Genomic DNA, 20,207 nt, shown 5'->3' on the forward strand with positions numbered 1-20,207 from the left:
ACTGCCAGATCAGCTTTGACACTAGCTCCCAACAGAAGAAACCATTAGCAGTCTAGGCCTCACTTCAAGGAGATAGCTTATTTTAGATGGCAGTACTTAACGCTGGGGTCATTTATTCCTTCTCTCTCTTTAGCCCTCCTCCAGGAAATCTCCAGCTGCAGCCATTACAGCAGCTAGTCAGCTGTAATGCTGTATTGATAAATGGACAGGCCTATCAGAGGATGCTGCTGGCTATAAGATTTCAGATAAGTAGCCTTCACTGGCACTGTATTTGGGGTCTCCGTTCTGTTTGTTCTATGGGACATTCCGATGTACTCACCGTTGAGCCGCTGCTCCATTTGTCAACACAAACATTATGATAGGCCTATTTATAATTGAATGGTCATAACACTGGCAGTTATCATAAACTCCTTCGATTTCGAATTAGCTAGTTGTATGGGCCACACATTTTAGTGTGAGTAAAGTAGATTAATTTATGTGTTTAGTAAGGGGATTGATGTTCTGATCTTGAATCGTACTGCTCCAACCACCTCAGCGTCACCATGCAACGGCCGCTTCTCATTGGTTGATGCTATACCCGGAAGAGAGCCATGGGAGTCCCATGACCTGTGCATGAATAAGCTAGACTAGCTAGTTAGCCGTCTACTCAAAAATATTTTTGACAACTACTACAACTACAATTTGTTCTACCGATCATACAACAAATAAAACATGTTGTCTCGTTTATTGAAGGAGCACCAAGCAAAGCAGAATGAGAGAAAGGAGCTACAAGGTGGGGAAATCTTTCTATGTATCTTGTCTCGCTAGCTAGCACTAGCTATGCTAAAAACATAGTCTATGTATTTTCTAGTAGTATTAGTATACCTTAGCAGGTATATTTGTTGCCTTATTTTGTTCTCTTTTGAATGTCAGGATTTGCAGAGCGTAAGATTTATAGTTTGAGCAAGCTAGCTCATGGACAAGGTAGATAGCTCTAAGATAGCTAACGTGTTACCTGTCGTTAGGTTCGCCCTCCCAATTATATCTAAGAGGCTACATTAGGCTAACGTTGGACAGTCGTTATTGAGCAAACCAAGACAACTGCGAGCGGTACCCTCTTCTCAAGAGTGATTTTCATTGCTAACTCCTTTTTAACATTGCTAATGTCCTGTACAGAGAGACGCCGACGCGAGGCAATCGCAGCGGCAACCAGTTTAACTGAAGCCTTGGTCGACCACCTCAATGTTGGGTAAGCAGAATGTGTTGTCTTCTGTGAAGAAATATACACTAATCTCTCTCTCTGAAAGTTAGAGAACATTCTAGTAATCTGTATAAAATGCTCTTTCTCCATCTCAGAGCTCAGACTCGGACATGAAGTAGTATGATCCCGTTAGGAAATGTGACACGTGCCAGAAAATCACAACTACATAACTAGTAATATTAAATAGTTGTGAAATTTGTGACGTGGTAAAATCAGCTTACAGAACTACAATTGGACAGCCTCTGTTAAGGCTACATGTGCAACACACACACACACACACACACACACACACACACCTACACACACACACACACACACACACACACACACACTGAAAGTCCCAGATTATTCACATGACCATTGTTGATAGCTCTGAGAATGCTCCGAGGTTTACAAGGAGATATTGTAGCCACTCCTCTAATTTGATCTTTGACCTCGTCTAGGGTTGCCCAAGCTTATGTCAACCAGCGCAAGCTGGACCACGAGGTGAAGACTCTACAGGTGCAGGCCAGCCAGTTTTCTAAGCAGACTGCCCAGTGGATCAGTATGGTGGAGGGCTTCAACCAGGCCTTAAAGGTAGGCTGTCCAGCTATCACCTCAGGATCACCTCAGAATTACCTAAGAATTACCTAAAAATTACCTCAGAATCACCTCAGTATCTTAGGTGGCTATCATTCTGTGGGGATACAACCCATGTTTCGTTTAAAGGGGTTTTATTATTAGAACTGAATTTCATTATGTGTGTTTCTTGGCCTGTTCCACCATAGATTCATGTTTTACATTTGACATCCAAACAAGTACATCATGGTAGATGCATGCAAACTCAATGACTTCTTCAAAGCCTTTAAGTCTAGAATGTGGGGGCTAATCCTTTTTTATATTCGATAGGCTTCAAGTAGGCCTGGACCGAGGGGTGAAACCCTTTGAGTATCACTGACACACCTACTGTCTCTCGGCTGTAAAACAATCTCTAAATCTAGCTTTGTTGTCATTGTCCTCAGTTGAGATGAGCAAGTCGCGGCTAGGAATATGATCCCTCAACGTCAAATATCAAACTACTCTTTACAGTCCCCTGATCTGGTTCTGTTTGTGACACGTAAACTGAGAAGTGGAACAGTCAGATTCCCTGAGGAAAGCTGGTGTAGAGAGGATGAAAGGACACCCCTTAGTCACCTCAGTGCCTCTCAGAGTTTGTAAATGTAGCTACTGCTTAGTCATAGCTGAGTCACAGACACAGATCTGACGAGACAATGGACAGTCTGTCCCGTCATCACCCCCTTGTGGTAGGACATGTTAACGATCCGAAAATTGTATTTCGTATTTATAATTGGAAGTGGATGCATTTATCAAATGTTTAATATTTATAGTTACAGTTTTATTTTCTGGACTGTTGTTTTGAACAGGAAATTGGCGACGTGGAGAACTGGGCGCGCAGCATTGAGATGGACATGAGAACCATCGCCACGGCACTGGAGTATGTTCACAAGGGCCAGCCTCAAGCAGCCTCATCATGAACACAAACTCTTATTGTGATAGGAGTGTTGGACTACAAGCTGTGTGTGGCCGTATACTCTTATTTTGATGGCAAGGGATTGACTTGGACTCCAGAAGTCTGGGCCAACAGAGCTAACTAACAGGATGTGCTCACAAGATGAAAGTGAATCTTTGTTGCCCCACTGAAAGCAGATTCACTCAGCAATGAGACTTTGTTATGAATCTAAAGTGAAACTAATGAGGAAATAACTAAGAATGACACAGGAAAGTTACTTGTCTCGTCTGCAATGTTGTTTCGTGCACCACAAAACAGTATGGATGACCGAACTGTGTCCTGGAAGAAATGTAGTTACTGCCCAAACTAGACAAATTTCACATTGTTTGAAAGTAATTTCATCACAGGTCTTGTAGTACATTTCCATTTACATTTCCATTTAGTAGTCAGAGTATAATGTTCTTGTAGAAAGACAGGTTCTTATGAATCTAAGCTGTCACATCTGGGTTGCAAAGCTTATCAGTGTGGTGATGTTATCAAAGGCTTTGTCAGTTGATAATGGGATGACTTCACCATGGATTGGTGCCGGAGCTCACTCCAGAGGAGGGGACAGACAGAAGCAGCCCTGATTGTGAAGTCAGAAACATTGACAGAGACATTCAATTCACCATATGGGACTTTCCATCACTGAGGTTCACTAAGCTGATTCGTTACCTTCGAACAGAACAAAAGAGGCTTGTATACTAATGTAACGTACGGGGAAATAGGATTTATTGTCTTGTAATTGGTTTAGGGCAAATGACCTCTTCCCTGCCAGTCTCAGTGGAGTCACTGTTACTCTTATTCTGCTTAGGCAGAACCTTGCCCAGCTGTTTGGTCATTTCAAAGCCCTATGGATGTCTTTCACGGGACGCATTCATTGATTTTCTATATTTTTGGGGCCAAAGAGCGGCTGATTTTGAACTCCTTTTTGTTGCTACAGCATTGTGGTCATTAATAAAGCATGTAAGGAAATGAAGGAAACTCTTTTCTGTGGTCATAACCTGTCTGGGGAATCAACTACAGGGTTTAAGGGTAATTTTACTATTTGTGAACTATTCCTTTAATCTGTCAGAGTATGTGGAGTGTTACATAGTGGAGAGAGTTATATGACCAGGGCACGAGGCTGTCCACCATACCACCTTAGCTGTGAGGTAACAAACTGCCCTCCTGCCCCACAACAGCTTATGATGGCAAATTTGAGAAACTTACAGACGTTGATTATTTTTTGTATGTGTGGGGGGGTAAATAATTAATAAGGAGCCCACTACTAGGGGTTACGTAAAGATGAGAGATGAGTAACGTAGGTAGCAGCTGTTACGGTGTTCTTTGTGCTGAAGTTGTCTTAACTGCCATTTACAGTTTATTTCTTTTCAAAATGTTTTCTCCTTTTTTGTATCAACTATTCTAAAATAAGAGCTTAAGGAACTGTACCTTATCGTTTTGTTAATGAACTCGACGTACTATAAGGAAGGTTGAGAATAGGAACAAGATGCTCTGTCAGCACAGTTTCTACGTGGAACCAGAACTGTTGAATGAGTTGTGAACCAGATCAACAGCGCATATGTTTTTATAAGGACATACACAGAACATGGGATTACTGTTGGTTTATTTATGCATTTATGTAATACCATATGAGTACATATAACAGACCCAAAGCAAACTGATACATGAACAAATACAAACATTCACCATCACTGTTAGGGCTATAGCAGAGTGGAAAAAGATAAGGCCTTATTTATTACATTTTCCAACTGTTTTTGTTGTATTTACATTTATTTTAGTTTCAGACGAGTTTAAAACCAAATACACAGAATCTGATATATTTTAATTAATGCAAGCTCATGCACTACATGTTGATAAAAGTCACATCTACACAATTCCCTCGACAATTCATTTCTACATGTACACAACACGCATGCATGCACGCACAAACATAGAGACACACAGTCAGAACAAGTACACACAGATTGCAGATTATATATTGTGGACTTGTATTAAGGGATAAACTGAGAGGATAAAGTCCTTTCCCAAGCAGCCTCCCTCTGCCACAGCACGGACCAAACAGCCAGAGAGGGAGAGTGAAGGAGAGGGGGAGTCTGCAGACCTTAAGCACTCACGCAAAGACGGAAAGGTAAGGGTTTGTTTACGTTACAGGCACTTTTTTTCTTATATGTGACCCACACTTTACTTGTTTTATTTATTTAAATATATATGTATTTGTTAAATCGTATTCAACTAAATGTATTTGTTTGTGATTAAGGGTCACTTGGTATTATGTACCATAGGACAGGAAGTTGTCTGATCTCAATCATTTAATCAATTACTAAATCAATATAATGAAGTTATTAGAAAGTTACTTGTTGTTTGTAGGAATGACTATGCAAAGTTTGACGAAAGATCTATTTTTATTCTGTGATTAATTTTGTGATGAAATGTAATTGAATCAAAAGTCGAATGTCTGTACAGTTCAAGTTCAAGTCTTTTATTGTCAGATGCACAGAACAACACAAGGTCAGACTGGGCACCTAAATACACACAATAACCTATTGCTAACCCTATAAACCTATTCTAAACTAAGTGAAGTACAACAGTGCAATATTACTGATACTGGTGCAACCAGTAGCTTAAAGTGACAGTGTGTAAGTAACTAGTATGAAGTGAATCAATGACCATGTCAATGTCCATTCAGGAGCCTGATGGCGAAGTACAGTGAAGTACAGTAGTGCAATGTTACTGGAAAGTCCAACCAGTAACAGGTGTACCGTAGGGCCAGTTGCAAATACTGCATTGCTCCATATTTTACCCTATACAGTTCTGGAAAGAATTGAGAGACCACTGCACCTTTTTCTTAAAAAAAAAAAAAGGTTGAGGATGACAATTTTAAGTGAGGAACAAAAGGCCACTACAAATGTTACCCTTCTGTTCCTTACTCAACATTGTCCTTCTCAACTTTTTTTTTTTGAAAGAAAAAGGTGCAGTTGTCTCTCAATTCTTTCCAGAGATGTTGTACTTGGCCAGTGCACTTTGAATCCTTTAGAGAGGTTACAGCAACAGTACACAGGGTAAATCAATTGATAAATTGGATTTGACTTCTGAGTGTAGCTGTGTCTTACTCCCTTGCAGTGTCCCACCAAACAAATACATTGGTGACATTTGACATAGCAACAAAACATGCAACTGTCCACTTTCTATCTTTTATAACAAGAAGGAATGTTTTCAAGATGCCCCACTCTTTTTCTCTGACTAATAAGCATGAACACTAATAGGTTTTGAGTGGTTAGAGGCTTACTAAGCTTGGACAACAAGAAGCATTGCACGTCTTTTGATAAAATTAAAAAAACTCCCAGGTCTCCCTTTCTAAACCCCTGTCGTCTGGCCAATGCCTCTCTTTGTTTCGTAAGAGCATTACCCAAAGATGTCTCATGTGCTCTCAGAACTGTGACGTGTCCACGTAAACTTAAGACCACAGAGCAGAATCGTAACAAAAATGTGTTTAAGCAGGTCATGTAGACATAACACTCTTGTGCCTGTTTCTGCCCTTATATAACCAGTTTAGGAGTCATGGTAGTCCCAGTTATTGATGACAAAATTCATGACAAAATTATTCTTGCCAGAATTGATGTTGAAGATTATGTTTGTCCCCAGCCATTGTATTGTACACATTGACAGTGAGAAGCTGTACAAATTACAAAGCAAACAACCACCATCCAATGGTCTAAGACTTGGCATATTATCCAATTTAAAATGTGTTTTTCAGGTATTTCAGTTTGTGCTGGTCTCATTAGGGGCATCTTCACCTAAACACAACATGGATTTGGAATCGGTGTATGAGATCATAGGGTAAGACTGTCCCACTGTCTACTCGGTGGTCTATTTAATTATATTTATTGTACTGTATATTATGATTTTATAATGTATTGGGCAAGACTCCTATTTCAAGATCCACTTTCTCTCTTTTAAAATGTATTTAATTACTTTTGATTGTACTCCAGTTTACTTAGTTCTCACCTCTCATCTTTAGTTGGGGGGTGAATTGTACAGGGTTTATACATATTTTTTGTTGAGAAATAAGATAACACTACCATTGTAGTGTTTTCTCATGCTGGACTGTAAGTGACAGCTGGATCTCAGTTCTGTTTTGGCAAGCACCTACTCACCAACCTAGACCTCATCTAATTTACATTACATTTACATTTAGTCATTTAGCAGATACTCTAATCCAGAGAGATTTACAGTAAGTACAGGGACATTCCCCCCGAGGCAAGTAGGGTGAAGTGCCTTGCCCAGGGACACAACTACACCTGTCACTCATCACCCCAACTTCAATGGTCCCCCCGAGAAACTCTCTCTCTCTGTGCTCCTCCAATTGTAGGAAGGAGAATGTGTATCTATACGGCTTTGCCACTTTTGTGGTGCTGTGGGCACTGATCTGGCTCTACCGCGACAGCATAGAGGTCGACAACATCTCCGAGAAGTACGTCTTTGTCACCGGCTGTGACTCTGGCTTCGGGAACCTGCTCAGCAGAAAGCTGGACCGCAGAGGCTTCCGGGTCCTGGCTGGCTGTCTGACGGAGAAGGGGGCGGACGATCTGAAGAGGGCGACAGGGCCCAACCTGAAGACTGTGCTGTTGGACGTGACCAACACTGATAGCATCAACAAGGCCATGGAGTGGACCAAGAAGGAGGTTGGCGACAGGGGTGAGAGACTCCTCTGAGGATGGTGGTACTCCTAACATTTGGAGGTGCATTTTGAAACATGAAAACATGAAAACAAAGTGTGAGGGTTCCAACTTCTTCTGTTGGATGAACTAACAAGGTTGTTCCAGCACATGGCTTTGAGACATGAATTGACACCAGCGCTGTGCTTGGTCTTCTGTTTATAAAATTCTCATCTGGACAGGTCCCAAACAGGGCACCCAACCTTGAGGGGTTACATTGTTGTTACTGTACATGACATCCTCAACTTGTTCTGCTCTTCTCTGTGGTAGGCCTGTGGGGCATCGTGAACAACGCGGGCCGTGCCTTACCCATGGGGCCCTCTGAGTGGATGACAGTGGAGGACTTCCACAGTACCCTAAAGGTCAATATGAACGGAACTATCGCCATGACGATGATCTTCCTGCCGCTCATCAAGAAGGGCAAAGGTCGCATCGTGAACGTGGCGTCGGTGCTGGGCCGGGTGGCCGCCAATGGCGGTGGTTACTGCATCTCCAAGTTTGCTGTGGAGTCATTCTCCGACTGCCTCAGGTAGACCATGACGACAACATCAACCAAATCAAATACTGTATCATCAACAAATATGGTCAAGTACTCTTGATTTCCTGTCAAGCTCAGCAAACTTTTTTCTTTGTTTTCTATTTCTTACAGGAGGGATATCAGCTACTTTGGGATCAACGTGTGCATCATTGAACCAGGCTTCTTTAAGACCCAGGTGACCAGTCTGGAACCCATTGAGAGAGAACTCCATCGCCTGTGGAACCAGCTAACCCCCGAAGTAAAGGCCAGCTATGGAGACAAATACCTGGAGAAGTGTAAGTACTGGAGGAGATCACACAGTGCTGTCACTCCCCTCCTGTCCTGATAACCATTTACTTTGAAGAACATTTGACTATAGATGATCTGCAGACTATGCAAGAGCACGGGTTAATGGGATTGAGGATTACGCTTTAAGCAACAGCCGCACATCAGGTTTAAGGGATTAGTTTGCTGTTAGCATGTTGCTAGAGAGTAAACCACAGGAGCGATTTAGAGCGTGCGTTCTACCCCAGCCCTTCAGTGGGTCTTCTCTCTCCTTTCCCTGGACCGTCATGTGTCTATGTCTGTTCCTCCAACACAGACATCCAGATCCAGCGCCTGATCATGAACGCGGTGTGCGACTCGGACCTGAGTAAGGTCACCAACTGCATGGAGCACGCTCTGACGTCGGCCCACCCGCGCACCCGCTACAGCGCGGGCTGGGACGCCAAGCTTCTGTGGATCCCCCTCTCCTACATGCCCTCCTTCGTGGTGGACATCGGTCTGAAGCTGGTGATGCCTCGTCCGTCCAAGAGTGTGTAAAGTGCAAGCGCTGCCGTTGCCGTCGGCGTGGGTGGGAAGGCCCAGTGAGCAGGACAGGGCCCACTCTGAGGGCGTTCAGTGTTGAGAATTTCACACCCAGGATTTCACTCTGCCCGTATGTTTTTATTTGTCGTCAAATCAATTGCAGCGAATCAACTCTTTAGAACAATGTCTCACTGCACACCCAGAGGTAGCGTGCCTATAGCCAGCCAACAGGATGGTGCATGAGTGGACCATTACATCATCATTCTTCTGCATTGTGCCTGGATGCTCTTCCGAACCATATGCCTATACATGTGTAACACAATTGGCTTCAATTTGATGGAATTTTGCTCTAGTACCCATACTTCTCAGAGATTTCTTAAGAAATTGTTTCAATATTTTGTGAGTTTTGCTAAAGTAATGTCAGAATTACAGTGATTATTTGACAAACCATGCTCCAGACAATTTGTGAGTGCATTGTTTACAGTACAAAAGCACAGAACAGGTATAGTTACACATTAACTTGTATTGAATTGAAACTTATTTGTGCAAGAATGCATATATGCAAAATACATTATGTAAATTGTAATGTCTAATTTTGTATTAGCCCCCTTTGAGGAGATCTACACAATCCTGTATTTGTGGATTATTACGCTGTGTAAATAACCAGCTGGTTGATCCCGTGCCTTTTTGACACCGTTATTTATGTTGTTTAGTATGTTGAGCAGTATTGGCCACTGTCAGGGCCACACTAAGTGTCATCCTCAAGCAGTGTTGTCTCCTTGGAGGGCACTGATAGACGCGAACTTTAAATAAAGGTGTCGTTGTTGAAAGAACTGATGGCCCTTGAACACAGCTGTTAAAATAAATACCGAATTATTACACGCTTTGTGGGTTCTTCTCTGCAGTTGTGATTCCTTTGACCTATTTTGTGTACCTGACCCTATCGAGCATGAGTTCAATGTAGCCTAGTTAAATTACCCAATATTTCTCAACGCCTAACTGAACTTTCAACACAGATTTTTCAGATACTATAAAGAAAAAGTTTTTGTCACTCATAATCACACTTTCTTTTGTTGTCATTTGGCTATTCCACAGGCTATTGCAAATTATGACTTAAAGCAACTTGTAATGTGGGTTGAATATAGGCTAACTATCGGCTATTTGAGTTTGTATATTTTTTATGATGGACGTCACAACTTTTGTTAATGATCTACTTTTTGGACAACGTGCCTAATACAGCATGCTGTCTCATTGGCTACTGTTGTCGAGACTCCAGCCTACTCGTAGACCAATATATGTCGCAGGAACAGTCTGGTGCTCACGTCAACTCGGATAAAGAGATTTCCTCAACCGATGTTAAGTTTATTAGTGTTGATCAATCAAGTCTGTAATCGCAATTATACGTTTAGAGATTAGTGATGTCGGTAGCCACTCAGAGGACCATGCATTGCTTGAAAGTATTACGTGTGACTAACTCGGCAGCCGAGTGTCTGGTAAAAGACGCATCTAAAATATTTCGGTTTGGTAAATACAACGGCGGTTTAGTAAACTGTCATAACGTTCAACCTTCACAATTCTTCAACACAAGCACAACAAGTCGGCACCAGCGGACTCCTACAGATATTGATCATGCGCAAGTCAAAATGTGAGTTCCCTCTCCGCAAATTGCATAATGTTTATCTGGCATTCAACAGATATTGCCATTCAAAAAAACAAGTAAATACTCCGGTATGGACATAGCCTAGTGTAGTTCATCAATATTGTTACATTGTCCTTGTTACAGAAAGACTACAGGGATCCGGTTGCTGACAGTATGATTTGTTTATTACTAGGCCCGTTGTTCCTAACTGGACCCATCTGTTTTTTTCAATGTGCCTGTCTCGAATAGATAATAAACGAGTAGTTAACTTCATCATCCCTCTCACGTCTTCCCTGTATTCAGGAGTATGAGCAGAAAGGGCTTGTTTTCCGGAGTGGAGGACATGCTTTTCTACACCATCACCGAGGGACAGGAGCAGATCCCTGTCTCTCACTTCATCTCTGTGAGTACCTATTATCTCCTGCTATGTCAGGCCAGCCATACCTTATCACAGCATACTAAGGATGCAGGAACCATCTTCACCTGACAGACAGGTAGTGGTTCGGTCAAGGTTCTACTGAGGATACAAACTTCAGTCAATACAGATCACTTAAGGTGTGGAAATGAATGATTAACAAATACGACACTGGAACATTAGACTACAAGCACCAGGCATTTCCTTGAAGTCCAGAGATAGAATGGAGTTCTTGTTTTGGGATGTGTTTTTGACACGAATCTTAGCTTTCATCACACTTGCTATTCCTGCTCTAGCATATCTAGGTGCAAAGGATATTTGAGACGCAGACAGCCACCTGTTGCATCAACACTAACATTTGTTAAGTTTGTTTGAGGAGGTAGGGTAGGTCATGAATAAGAAAAGACACAAGATACTGTTACAAGCAACTGTTATCATGTCCATTGATAATACATGATCACTCTGTCGATTTTCACACTATTATGCCATAGGTTTCAATGTACCTCAAACATGTTCAGATTCCTATCTGCAGCAAATCAGCAATGAATGATTGCATACTGTACATCCTCTGTCTACAAACTCTTAATTTGTCCCGCTCCGGAATCGTCCCTCAAGGCCTTGAGAAGCACTGGTCTGCTGACCTCTGACCCCCGCCTGAAGGACTGTATGAACAAGCTGCGTCACGTGGTCAGGGATTCTGTGGGTGATGTCATGATGGACCGGAAGCTCTTCCACAGGTACGGCCCGGTGAGATTAAGTCAGATTAGACCAGGTGATATTTCATTAGATTAGGTGAGATTAAAACAGCCTTAATCTGGATGATAGATCCTGGGTGGAGCCTTGAGTAATCTCTCCTTGTTCACGCCCTTCGCCGTCTCACCGGGGTAGAGAGGAGCCGTGGATCCGGTCCTCCAAGCTGGTTTGTTATAAGGAATTGAGGAGATGCTTCTGAGACTGCTGGTGGTGACCTGTAGAGTGAGTAAAATAAAGTAGAGTATGGTAGAGTACAGCAGAGTAATGGAAAGTTAAGTAGGGTTGTGTAGACTAAAGTACAGCAGATCAGAGCAATGGAGAGCAGAGTAGAGTAGAGTAGCTTGTTGAGGCCCCCCCTTCTGGCCTTTTACACAGTGCTCAGCCACCCTGCTCATCATCGTATCGCTGTCCATCTCAGTTTACCACCAGGTGCCAGGATGACTGGACGACACAGAGCTATTCTTAGATTAACCCTCTCCACATTCCACATTAATGACAGATTTGTCGCCTCCCTCCCCCTCTTTCTTTCCCTCTCTCGCTTTCCTTCTCTCTCTCTTGCTCTCTCGCTCTGTCTCACTCACCCACTCATCTCTCTTTCTTACTGTCTGACACATACAAACTATTCTTTTCAATCTATGTTGTTTTAGTAAGGTATTTTTGTTTCACCGAACAGTGTGAGAACAGATGAGTGGAGTGTGTGTATCTCTGAGGCCTGTGACTAGTCTCCTTTTCCATTCTATAGGATCAGATGATATTGATAGATGGCAGGTGCATTTGTTTTTGGAAACACTCTTTCCTTCTCTCTCTCTCACTCTCTCATTCTTTCTCTCCCTTTCTCCCCCCCCCCCCCCCCCTGTCACAAACTGTAAACAAACACACACACTCTCTTTCCATCTCATCTCCTCTCTTTATCGGCCTATATTAATCTTTGTCTCATGCGCACACACGAGCAGAGGAAATACTCAAAAGGAACATGAAGTGGATGGGCCGTGCTGTTCCATGATTCCTACCCCTCTTAATGGCCATCGTCTGTGGCAGGCTGATGAAGGAAATGTTCAGAACTGTTGTGGAAACTACAGCTGAGCCGAGCCTGGGAGAATTCAGATTCCTATTGGTGTGAGCACACACGGCTAATTATACTCTGTGGATCCTCTTAACTGCACTACATGTGGCTTTGCTCTGTGAGCCCTCGGAGCTGCCGAAAACAAAGGCTAATAACATCATTCAACCTCTGTGTTGATTTTGGAATCGAGCCAAACACTGTCACTCGATCACGTAGTAAGAGTCATACATGTTTACCTCTGATTATCTAGTGAGAGCACAGCTGAGTCTTCTAGTGGCTCAGTAGTCCAGTATTTCAGTAGGAACTGTGCAGGAGTGAAGTAGCCCTGCCCAGCACTGAAAGAGTTCAGAAATCCTCTTAGTGAGATCCTCTCGGTTCAATCGGTAGATGTTTTAGTGGCTCTGTGACTGAAATCCCATCTCTGATTGGGCATTTTGTCCTCAGATGTGTGGGAGGAAACATCGTCCTGCTGATCCAAGCCTTCAGGAAGAAGTTCATCATACCAGAGTTCGATGCTTTCGCCTCCAAGATCAACCAGATCTACGACAGGGTCCAGAAGCAGACTGAGGGGCATGTGAGTCGTGTTGTTTACCTATTCAGACCTACAAACCTCATATCATGTATTTTCTTTCTCTCTCTCTCTCTCTCTCTCTCTCTCTCTCTCTCTCTCTCTCTCTCTCTCTTTCTCTCCCTCTCTTTCTCTCTCTCTCTTTGTCTCTCTCTCTCTTTCTCGCTCGCTTTTGGCTTGGAACCCTTTATCTCTGTCTCTCATTCTCTTTCTAAATTCTGTAATTCCTCTATACCGTATGGCTGTGCCCATATGTGATATTACTAGTCATGTACTGGACTTGATTTGTAGTTTTGCTGTCCCCCTTTACTTCCTGGTTACAGGTAGCTGACTACATTCCCCACCTGGCTAAGTTTAGCCCTGACCTCTGGGGAGTGTCTCTGTGTACCGTGGATGGACAGAGGTAGATGACGCTGACTGACCTAGGCTCACTGATGAGCCTGATTCAATGACTCTTCTTACTACATCCCATTTTATTTCATCCTCTCCCTCTCACCTCTTTGATTTCCCCTCTCCTCCTTTCTCACCTTCCTCCCCCTTGTCCTCCCCTTTCCTTTCTTTTCCTTCTCTCCGTGTCTCCCCTATTTTCCTTCCCTCCCTTCTGTCTTCCTCCCTGCCCCGGTCAGACACTCCGTGGGGGACACCAAGATTCCGTTCTGCCTGCAGTCATGTGTGAAGCCTCTGGAGTATGCCATCGCCGTGCATGAGGCCGGCACGGAGAAGGTGCACAGCTACGTTGGCATGGAGCCCAGCGGTCTTAAGTTCAACAAGCTCTCCCTCGACGAGGAAGGTGGGTAAGGCCCCTCTTCCCTACTCCCACACGGCCCGCCTGATTGGATGTCAACGTTCCTAAACGGTCTCTTGAATGTCGGTGTGTTTCTGGGGGGGGGGGGGGTGGAGGGGGGGGGATTTCATGAAGCCTCAACACAGAAAAATCATCAACATCGACATTAGACCATTTTCCTTGGTTGTATTAGGTGCTAGCGCAATTAAGTACATGCTAACAGGAAGCATTGTGGAAGCGTGGGAGCATTGTGACACCTGCCATTCCAGATAGCTTATCATTACGCACCCTGTGGAGACTTAAACTCAGCTTGTTAACCAGAGGTTCTCAAACTACTTTATTTTTCTACATGATGTTAAAACACTGGTGATTATCAGCTGGTTTCCTTGTTGCAGATAAACCTCACAACCCAATGGTGAATGCTGGAGCCATCGTCATCAGCTCTCTGATCAAGGTAAACAGGCAGCTCTGACCCGACCCTGACACCAGTCTCACGTCACTGACGCCGCCGGCAAACAGGCGCTGATCTCACTATCCAAATCAGTAGCTTCATAAAATGTTTCAGGCATCAAATGCTCCGAGGTCCTATATAGCTGGAAGGAGTTGAAGTTATTGCAGAGTGGTTCAAGTTGACCTCAAATTGACCTCAGAAGATGGTCTTTGAGGGTAGGGTTTTGTGGGTAACTGGGGTAACGTTAATGTACATGTTGAATCAATATTTGAACCAGCTACAGGCATGTGCCTCTAGAGTATGAAGCTAGTTGTTTTCCAGAAGAAAATCCATATTGTCTGTTATCATTCAGATTGACACATGATTTGTGTGGGTTTGTGTTTGTGTCTTCTGGTTAGATATTTGACTAAAATCAAATACACATTACGGCAATCTAACTAAACACAGCTGAAGTTTGGCACAGAATTAATAAGAAGTTTGACCTGAAAGTCTTTGACCCATTTTGACGAGGGCAGGTGTCCCTGACCCGGATCAACTGGCTAGCTCACACCCCCCTTTTTTAAACAAGGAAAATCACTACTTTGTCACTGTAACTGGTCACAACAGTGAACCGTTCATTACAGTCATTATTATTAGTAACCCATGTACAGTACCTTGTACATTGTTAAATCTTAACCTTTGGCATTTGTGTTTTATCAATGCTTGTGGAGCTAGCTGTTAACAGATACATGCAGTAGCTTCTAATCTAGATTTAGCTAACGTGATTAGATCTTTACAAGGTGTTCTGTAACTGTGCCTACTGTGTCTGCACCAGAGTGCAAATTATACAATGACAATCGGGGGGGTCAACCTCTTCTCCAGGGTGTGGATCGCCCCCCACCGACCTGTTGTTTTTACCTCTTTTGGGGGGGGTCCAAGTCTTAATTATGGGGGTCAAGCCCCCCTGTAATTCGAACCCTGGTCTGCACTAAGGCACAGTTCAGTTCTAACACTTCTGGCTGTATGGCAGGAGGCCAGATAATCAAACAACATCAACGTTTGTAAAGATTGATCATGAGATGTGAGGCTATTTATTTTGAGGCCTGATAGGCTTTAGACCATCACCCCCTAGTGGCAAATTGCACACAATACAACACATTGGATATTAGGTGTGTATACTTAAATGATTTCCACCGCAGGTTATTAGTGTTATGTAACCTGTATTTATAAATGCTCTAGAGAGCAGAGCTTAATAGCAGTGGGAAGACATGAGAGGTTTTTAAACTTTTACATATTGATGTTACTTTTCCCTTCAGGCCTTATGTTAATGAGTGTGTTTATTCTGTCTTTCTCTGCATTCCAAGCCTGGTTCTAACAAGGCAGAGAAGTTTGACTATGTAAGTAGACTCTGGTGGTGTCACCCCATCCACTTGGCATGACCTGCTTTTGATACTCACACACAGTCTGTATATAATATACAGACTCTCAGCGACCCCCCCCCCCCCCCCCCCCCCCATCCCAAATATGCACAATTACACACCACAAGCTATTTCACAATCACACCAAAGTAAATACATTTTTATCATGAGCAAATACCCGTGCAGATCAGTGTTGTAGTCCTGCTCTCTCTTCAGGTGATGGAATTTGTGAAGAAGATGGCCGGCAGAGAGTATGTGGGCTTCAGCAACGCCACGTGAGTCACACTAACTAAATGACACTGCAGTGGCTTCAGCCTGGCTCCTGTCCTATTTTACAGTGAGTCTCTAATCTCTAAGCCTGAAACCCCTCATATAAAATGGTAGATACAATTTAAATACTGAATGGTATGAAGTAGTAGGACTCTCACCTGGAGTCTTAGTTTGTTGAACAGTATGTGAACGTAGCTTTACGTAGGTCGGTCGTCACTCACAACGTGGCGTGTGTTGTCCTCGCTTCCAGGCCCAGAGCTGAGCACTACTCTCTGCATTATTGATGGTTCTGTATTGATGACTCTCTGTTCTGTGTCTCAGGTTTCAGTCCGAAAAGGAAACGGGCGACAGAAACTTTGCCATCGGATACTACCTCAAAGAGAAGAAGGTCAGGGAGGACACAAGCAGGCTGTTGTCTGGGCAACTGTGGGAGTTCTGAGAGAACAGCACATCCTTTTGATTGACACACTGACTGACTGACTGGTTGATTGGATGGCTGATTGGATGGCTGATTGGTTGTTTGATTAATACTAGCTCTGATTTAAGGATGAAACTACATACGGTGCAAATTTGCAGTATTAATATCAATACAGAATAATGTTGAGAGGGAATGTATTATTGAGCTCTATCCCAATTCTTTCTGCTTTGCACCTGCAGTGTTTTCCTGGTGGGGCAGACATGATTGATGCTCTGGACTTCTACTTCCAGGCAAGCTGAGCAATATTACTGTTGTACTCGTAATGAAGATGAAACAATTTGAACGTCAATTACAGTGCTGCAGTATTACAGAGGAACAACTTAAAAATAACATATAATACAGCCATAACAGAGTAATTTTAACACTTACCCGAGTAACAGAGTAACATTTGCAATAGTAACAGTATTATGTTAATAATGATTTTAAAATGTTATTTCAAAGTAACGCACAAGTGAGCATACATGTTTAGCATTCTGTTTAAAGAGAATAACATTTGAATCGTTAAACGATAACACTATGAGATGCTTTGGAGTTGGCCTCTTGGCTTATTATCCGGTGTGACGGTGTGGTTGTCCTCTCGCCCTCAGCTGTGCTCCATCGATGTCACCTGCGAGTCTGGGAGTGTCATGGCCGCTACGCTGGCCAACGGCGGCATCTGCCCAATCACAGGCGAGCATGTGCTGAGTGCAGAGGCTGTGAGGAACACGCTGAGCCTCATGCACTCCTGTGGCATGTACGACTTCTCTGGACAGATGGCCTTCCACGTACGTCGTTTAGACAACGTTTGGACAAAGTCGTGTTGTGATTCTCTGACACACACCTTTTTGTTGTTGTTTTGTAACATCAGTAACAACAGTTATTCACAGTTCAGCCTACACTTAGTCAGTAGTAAGTGAGTCTGTGTTGTTTTGATGATTTAAGTGAAGTCACTAAGTAGTTCATCTGCCAGTTGTTAGTCATTAGAAGTGGCTGACAAGGTTCCCCCTCCCGTCTCCAAGTATTTGTAAGGATAGGCGCGCTCTAGTTCCAAAATAAAGGCGATTTAGGGTGCGAGTGAAAAAGACTATTAACTTAAAGTAGAAAAAACTGTACTCTCAAGCTTGTCTCATTGCTTATTTTGACCAGTTTATTCACAGACATGTTTCGGCCTAAGCCATCGTCAGTGTCACAGTGTCACCTCCTGTCTCCTCAGGTGGGCTTGCCTGCTAAGTCGGGGGTTTCCGGGGCAGTGTTGCTGGTGGTCCCCAACGTCATGGGGGTGATGTGCTGGTCTCCTCCGCTGGACAGGGTCGGAAATAGTGTCCGAGGCATCGACTTCTGCCAGGTTAGGTGACGCATGAAGCTACGTCGCTAGCCTCTCTTTCCCAGTAATGAATCACTGAATTTTCATTTTTATGGGGGGTAAAAATACAGTTTGAAATCCTGCAGTGTTTTACTTTGGAACAAATCAAATTCTAGATTCTAGATCCTTCTTCAACTTTTCTCCTCTCTTCTTTTTTGCTTTTTTCTCTTCCATCCCAACCAGGAGCTCGTGTCGTTGTTTAACTTCCACAACTATGACAACCTGAGGCACTTTGTGAAGAAGCAGGATCCTCGCAGACAAGATGGGGATGACAGGGTATAGTGCTGCCACAGCTAGACTTTAGACCCCATACCAGCCACCAGGAACTGGAAAAGGATGCCATGGTTCAGGAATATACGAACCATCCTGTGTAGCCAAAAGCAGTGGCCAGGAGATGCGATAAGGTTGCTGTCAGAGTTTTAGAAAGCCTGAGGGATGTAAGTCTGTCTCTCTTCTGTCTGTGTTTTTGTAGAACAAGTCTGTGGTCAACCTGATGTTTGCGGCCTACAGCGGAGATGTGTCGGCCCTGAGGAGGTCTGTATCTCAACTACAAACATACAGATCTGGAATATAATAGACCACTGCACCTATTTCTTTCATTTTTCAAAAAGTTGAGCATTTCGAGTGAGGAACAGAAGGGTAGAATTTAACAGGCCACTGCTAATTTTTCCCTTCTGTTCCTCACTCAAAATGGTCCTTCTCAACGTTTTGGAAAAATGAAAGAAAACGGTGCAGTGGTCTCTCAATTTATTCCAGAGCTTTAGATTATGGTACAGTAATGGTGCCTGGAAATGTATAGCTATTATGTATTTCAGTAGAAAGAAAAAAAAGTGTCCTCTATTTTCATCTTGTTAATGTCTCAGGTTCGCTTTGTCATCGATGCAAATGGATCTGAAGGACTATGACTCTAGAACTGCCCTTCATGTGGCTGCAGCCGAGGGTGAGCTGGTTTCAGTCATGCTGCTATTCATACCATGCTTCAGTATAACATTATATAATACACTACATGATATAAAAAGATCATTTTCTATGCTATACTTTGTCATGATTTATTGTACTCCAACATGATTTGCGTGTAAGACATTCATTCAGAGCTTAACCCATTAGGATTCTGTGTTATCTCTCAGGTCACATTGAAGTGGTCCGGTTTTTGACAGCTGCTTGCAAAGTGAACCCTTTCGTGAAAGACAGGTAAGACACACCCACATCCTCACTTACAACCTTCCTCTCCTCTGACCCCTCCGCCGTTCAGTTGAAAGATATTCCTGTCAACAGTCGTTCTAATCCGACACAAACATCTCTCTAACCTGCAAGGTCACCTCGAGTCATGAGTTGACTTGACAACCGAATCCCATGTGACAAGGCAAGCGCGTTCAGCCTCAGCAGGTACGCTACTGCAGGACGTGTTTACAACCGTGTGTCTGTGCTTGCAGGTGGGGGAGCTTGCCTGTGGATGACGCCATGCAGTTTGGCAACGAGGAGGTGGTGAAACTCCTCCAGGAGTACCAGCAGCTCTGCAAACAGACCAACACCCAGCAGGAAGCAGAGGAGCCCCCTAAGCTGGAGACAGTGGAGGGCATGGTGTGACCCCCTGCTGGAGCCCCGTAAACTGGAGACGGTGGAGGGCATGGTTTGACCCCCTGCCGGAGCCCCCTAAGCTGGACACAGTGGAGGGCATGGTGTGACCCCCTGCCGGAGCCTGGACTGGACAGAAATGTTTTACTAATACTCGGAATAGCAAGCAATCCCACAATATCATAGGATTACTGATACTCTGGTACTCTGAGTATTCTGAGGCCTGCTCAGGAGATGTGAAGTACAGCGTGTGACATCCTGGCAGTGCTCTAGTTGTCTAGACGTCTAGCAAATATCTTTAGGTGATGTAGGTGAACACTGTTCTGGCACTGTGCTCTCATGATAAATGGAATGTATTTCCTCTACTAGAAATCCAATCCCCAAAGCAAGTGAACGCCTGAGAATCCTGAAAAGGGAATCAATGTAAATACTGCTTAGCTTAATTGTAAATAACAAAGTATATTTGCAAATAATTATTTTACGGACACTGTTTGTATTGAACTTATTCTTCCTCCCTTGAAATTCACCAAAGTGGTGGTGCCTTTTGTCATTCTGAATATGAGATCTATAAAACATTTTCATATTTTAACGAGACTTGTGTGATTAAGTCTTTAGACATAACTTTCTCCTCTTGGTAATTGTGTTTTGTAACCTTCATA

The 20,207-nt window shown here is 43.4% G+C and overlaps 3 protein-coding genes across 3 annotated transcripts; all 3 read left to right on the top strand.

The window, feature by feature from the left end:
* The first annotated feature begins 551 nt into the window (after positions 1–551).
* Positions 552–3,752, top strand: bloc1s1 (biogenesis of lysosomal organelles complex-1, subunit 1). The gene is made up of 4 exons (XM_047025478.1): positions 552–772; positions 1,156–1,228; positions 1,684–1,816; positions 2,644–3,752. The coding sequence occupies exons 1-4, from the start codon at positions 712–714 to the stop codon at positions 2,752–2,754; spliced, it is 378 nt and encodes a 125-aa protein (XP_046881434.1). The 5' UTR covers positions 552–711; the 3' UTR covers positions 2,755–3,752.
* A 784-nt stretch (positions 3,753–4,536) lies between these two features.
* Positions 4,537–9,687, top strand: rdh5 (retinol dehydrogenase 5 (11-cis/9-cis)). The gene is made up of 6 exons (XM_047025477.1): positions 4,537–4,902; positions 6,529–6,611; positions 7,144–7,469; positions 7,760–8,018; positions 8,139–8,302; positions 8,608–9,687. The coding sequence occupies exons 2-6, from the start codon at positions 6,580–6,582 to the stop codon at positions 8,826–8,828; spliced, it is 1,002 nt and encodes a 333-aa protein (XP_046881433.1). The 5' UTR covers positions 4,537–4,902; positions 6,529–6,579; the 3' UTR covers positions 8,829–9,687.
* Positions 9,688–10,092: 405 nt separating this feature from the next.
* Positions 10,093–20,110, top strand: LOC124471122 (glutaminase liver isoform, mitochondrial-like). Its single transcript, XM_047025476.1, has 18 exons — positions 10,093–10,458; positions 10,756–10,855; positions 11,483–11,604; positions 13,128–13,257; positions 13,575–13,654; positions 13,878–14,041; positions 14,431–14,489; positions 15,830–15,862; positions 16,100–16,158; positions 16,475–16,541; positions 16,811–16,861; positions 17,219–17,395; positions 17,824–17,955; positions 18,157–18,249; positions 18,446–18,507; positions 18,837–18,913; positions 19,101–19,164; positions 19,407–20,110. The coding sequence occupies exons 1-18, from the start codon at positions 10,232–10,234 to the stop codon at positions 19,558–19,560; spliced, it is 1,851 nt and encodes a 616-aa protein (XP_046881432.1). The 5' UTR covers positions 10,093–10,231; the 3' UTR covers positions 19,561–20,110.
* Positions 20,111–20,207: the final 97 nt, after the last annotated feature.

The sequence above is a fragment of the Hypomesus transpacificus genome, chromosome 9 (genome assembly GCF_021917145.1).
Source record: "Hypomesus transpacificus isolate Combined female chromosome 9, fHypTra1, whole genome shotgun sequence".
Taxonomy (NCBI): Eukaryota; Metazoa; Chordata; class Actinopteri; order Osmeriformes; family Osmeridae; genus Hypomesus; species Hypomesus transpacificus.

Excerpts from the sequence above, each read along its gene's own strand:
- rdh5 (XM_047025477.1), top strand. The coding sequence starts at position 6,580 with ATGGATTTGGAATCGGTGTATGAGATCATAGG. Across the intron at positions 6,612-7,143 it reads TCGGTGTATGAGATCATAGG|GAAGGAGAATGTGTATCTAT; the intron begins GTAAGACTGTCC and ends CTCCAATTGTAG. Across the intron at positions 7,470-7,759 it reads GAAGGAGGTTGGCGACAGGG|GCCTGTGGGGCATCGTGAAC; the intron begins GTGAGAGACTCC and ends TCTCTGTGGTAG.
- bloc1s1 (XM_047025478.1), top strand. The coding sequence starts at position 712 with ATGTTGTCTCGTTTATTGAAGGAGCACCAAGCAAAGCAGAATGAGAGA. Across the intron at positions 1,229-1,683 it reads GTCGACCACCTCAATGTTGG|GGTTGCCCAAGCTTATGTCA; the intron begins GTAAGCAGAATG and ends GACCTCGTCTAG. Across the intron at positions 1,817-2,643 it reads GCTTCAACCAGGCCTTAAAG|GAAATTGGCGACGTGGAGAA; the intron begins GTAGGCTGTCCA and ends TGTTTTGAACAG.
- LOC124471122 (XM_047025476.1), top strand. The coding sequence starts at position 10,232 with ATGTCGGTAGCCACTCAGAGGACCATGCATTGCTTGAAAGTATTACGT. Across the intron at positions 13,258-13,574 it reads AGAAGCAGACTGAGGGGCAT|GTAGCTGACTACATTCCCCA; the intron begins GTGAGTCGTGTT and ends TCCTGGTTACAG. Across the intron at positions 18,914-19,100 it reads TCATGTGGCTGCAGCCGAGG|GTCACATTGAAGTGGTCCGG; the intron begins GTGAGCTGGTTT and ends GTTATCTCTCAG.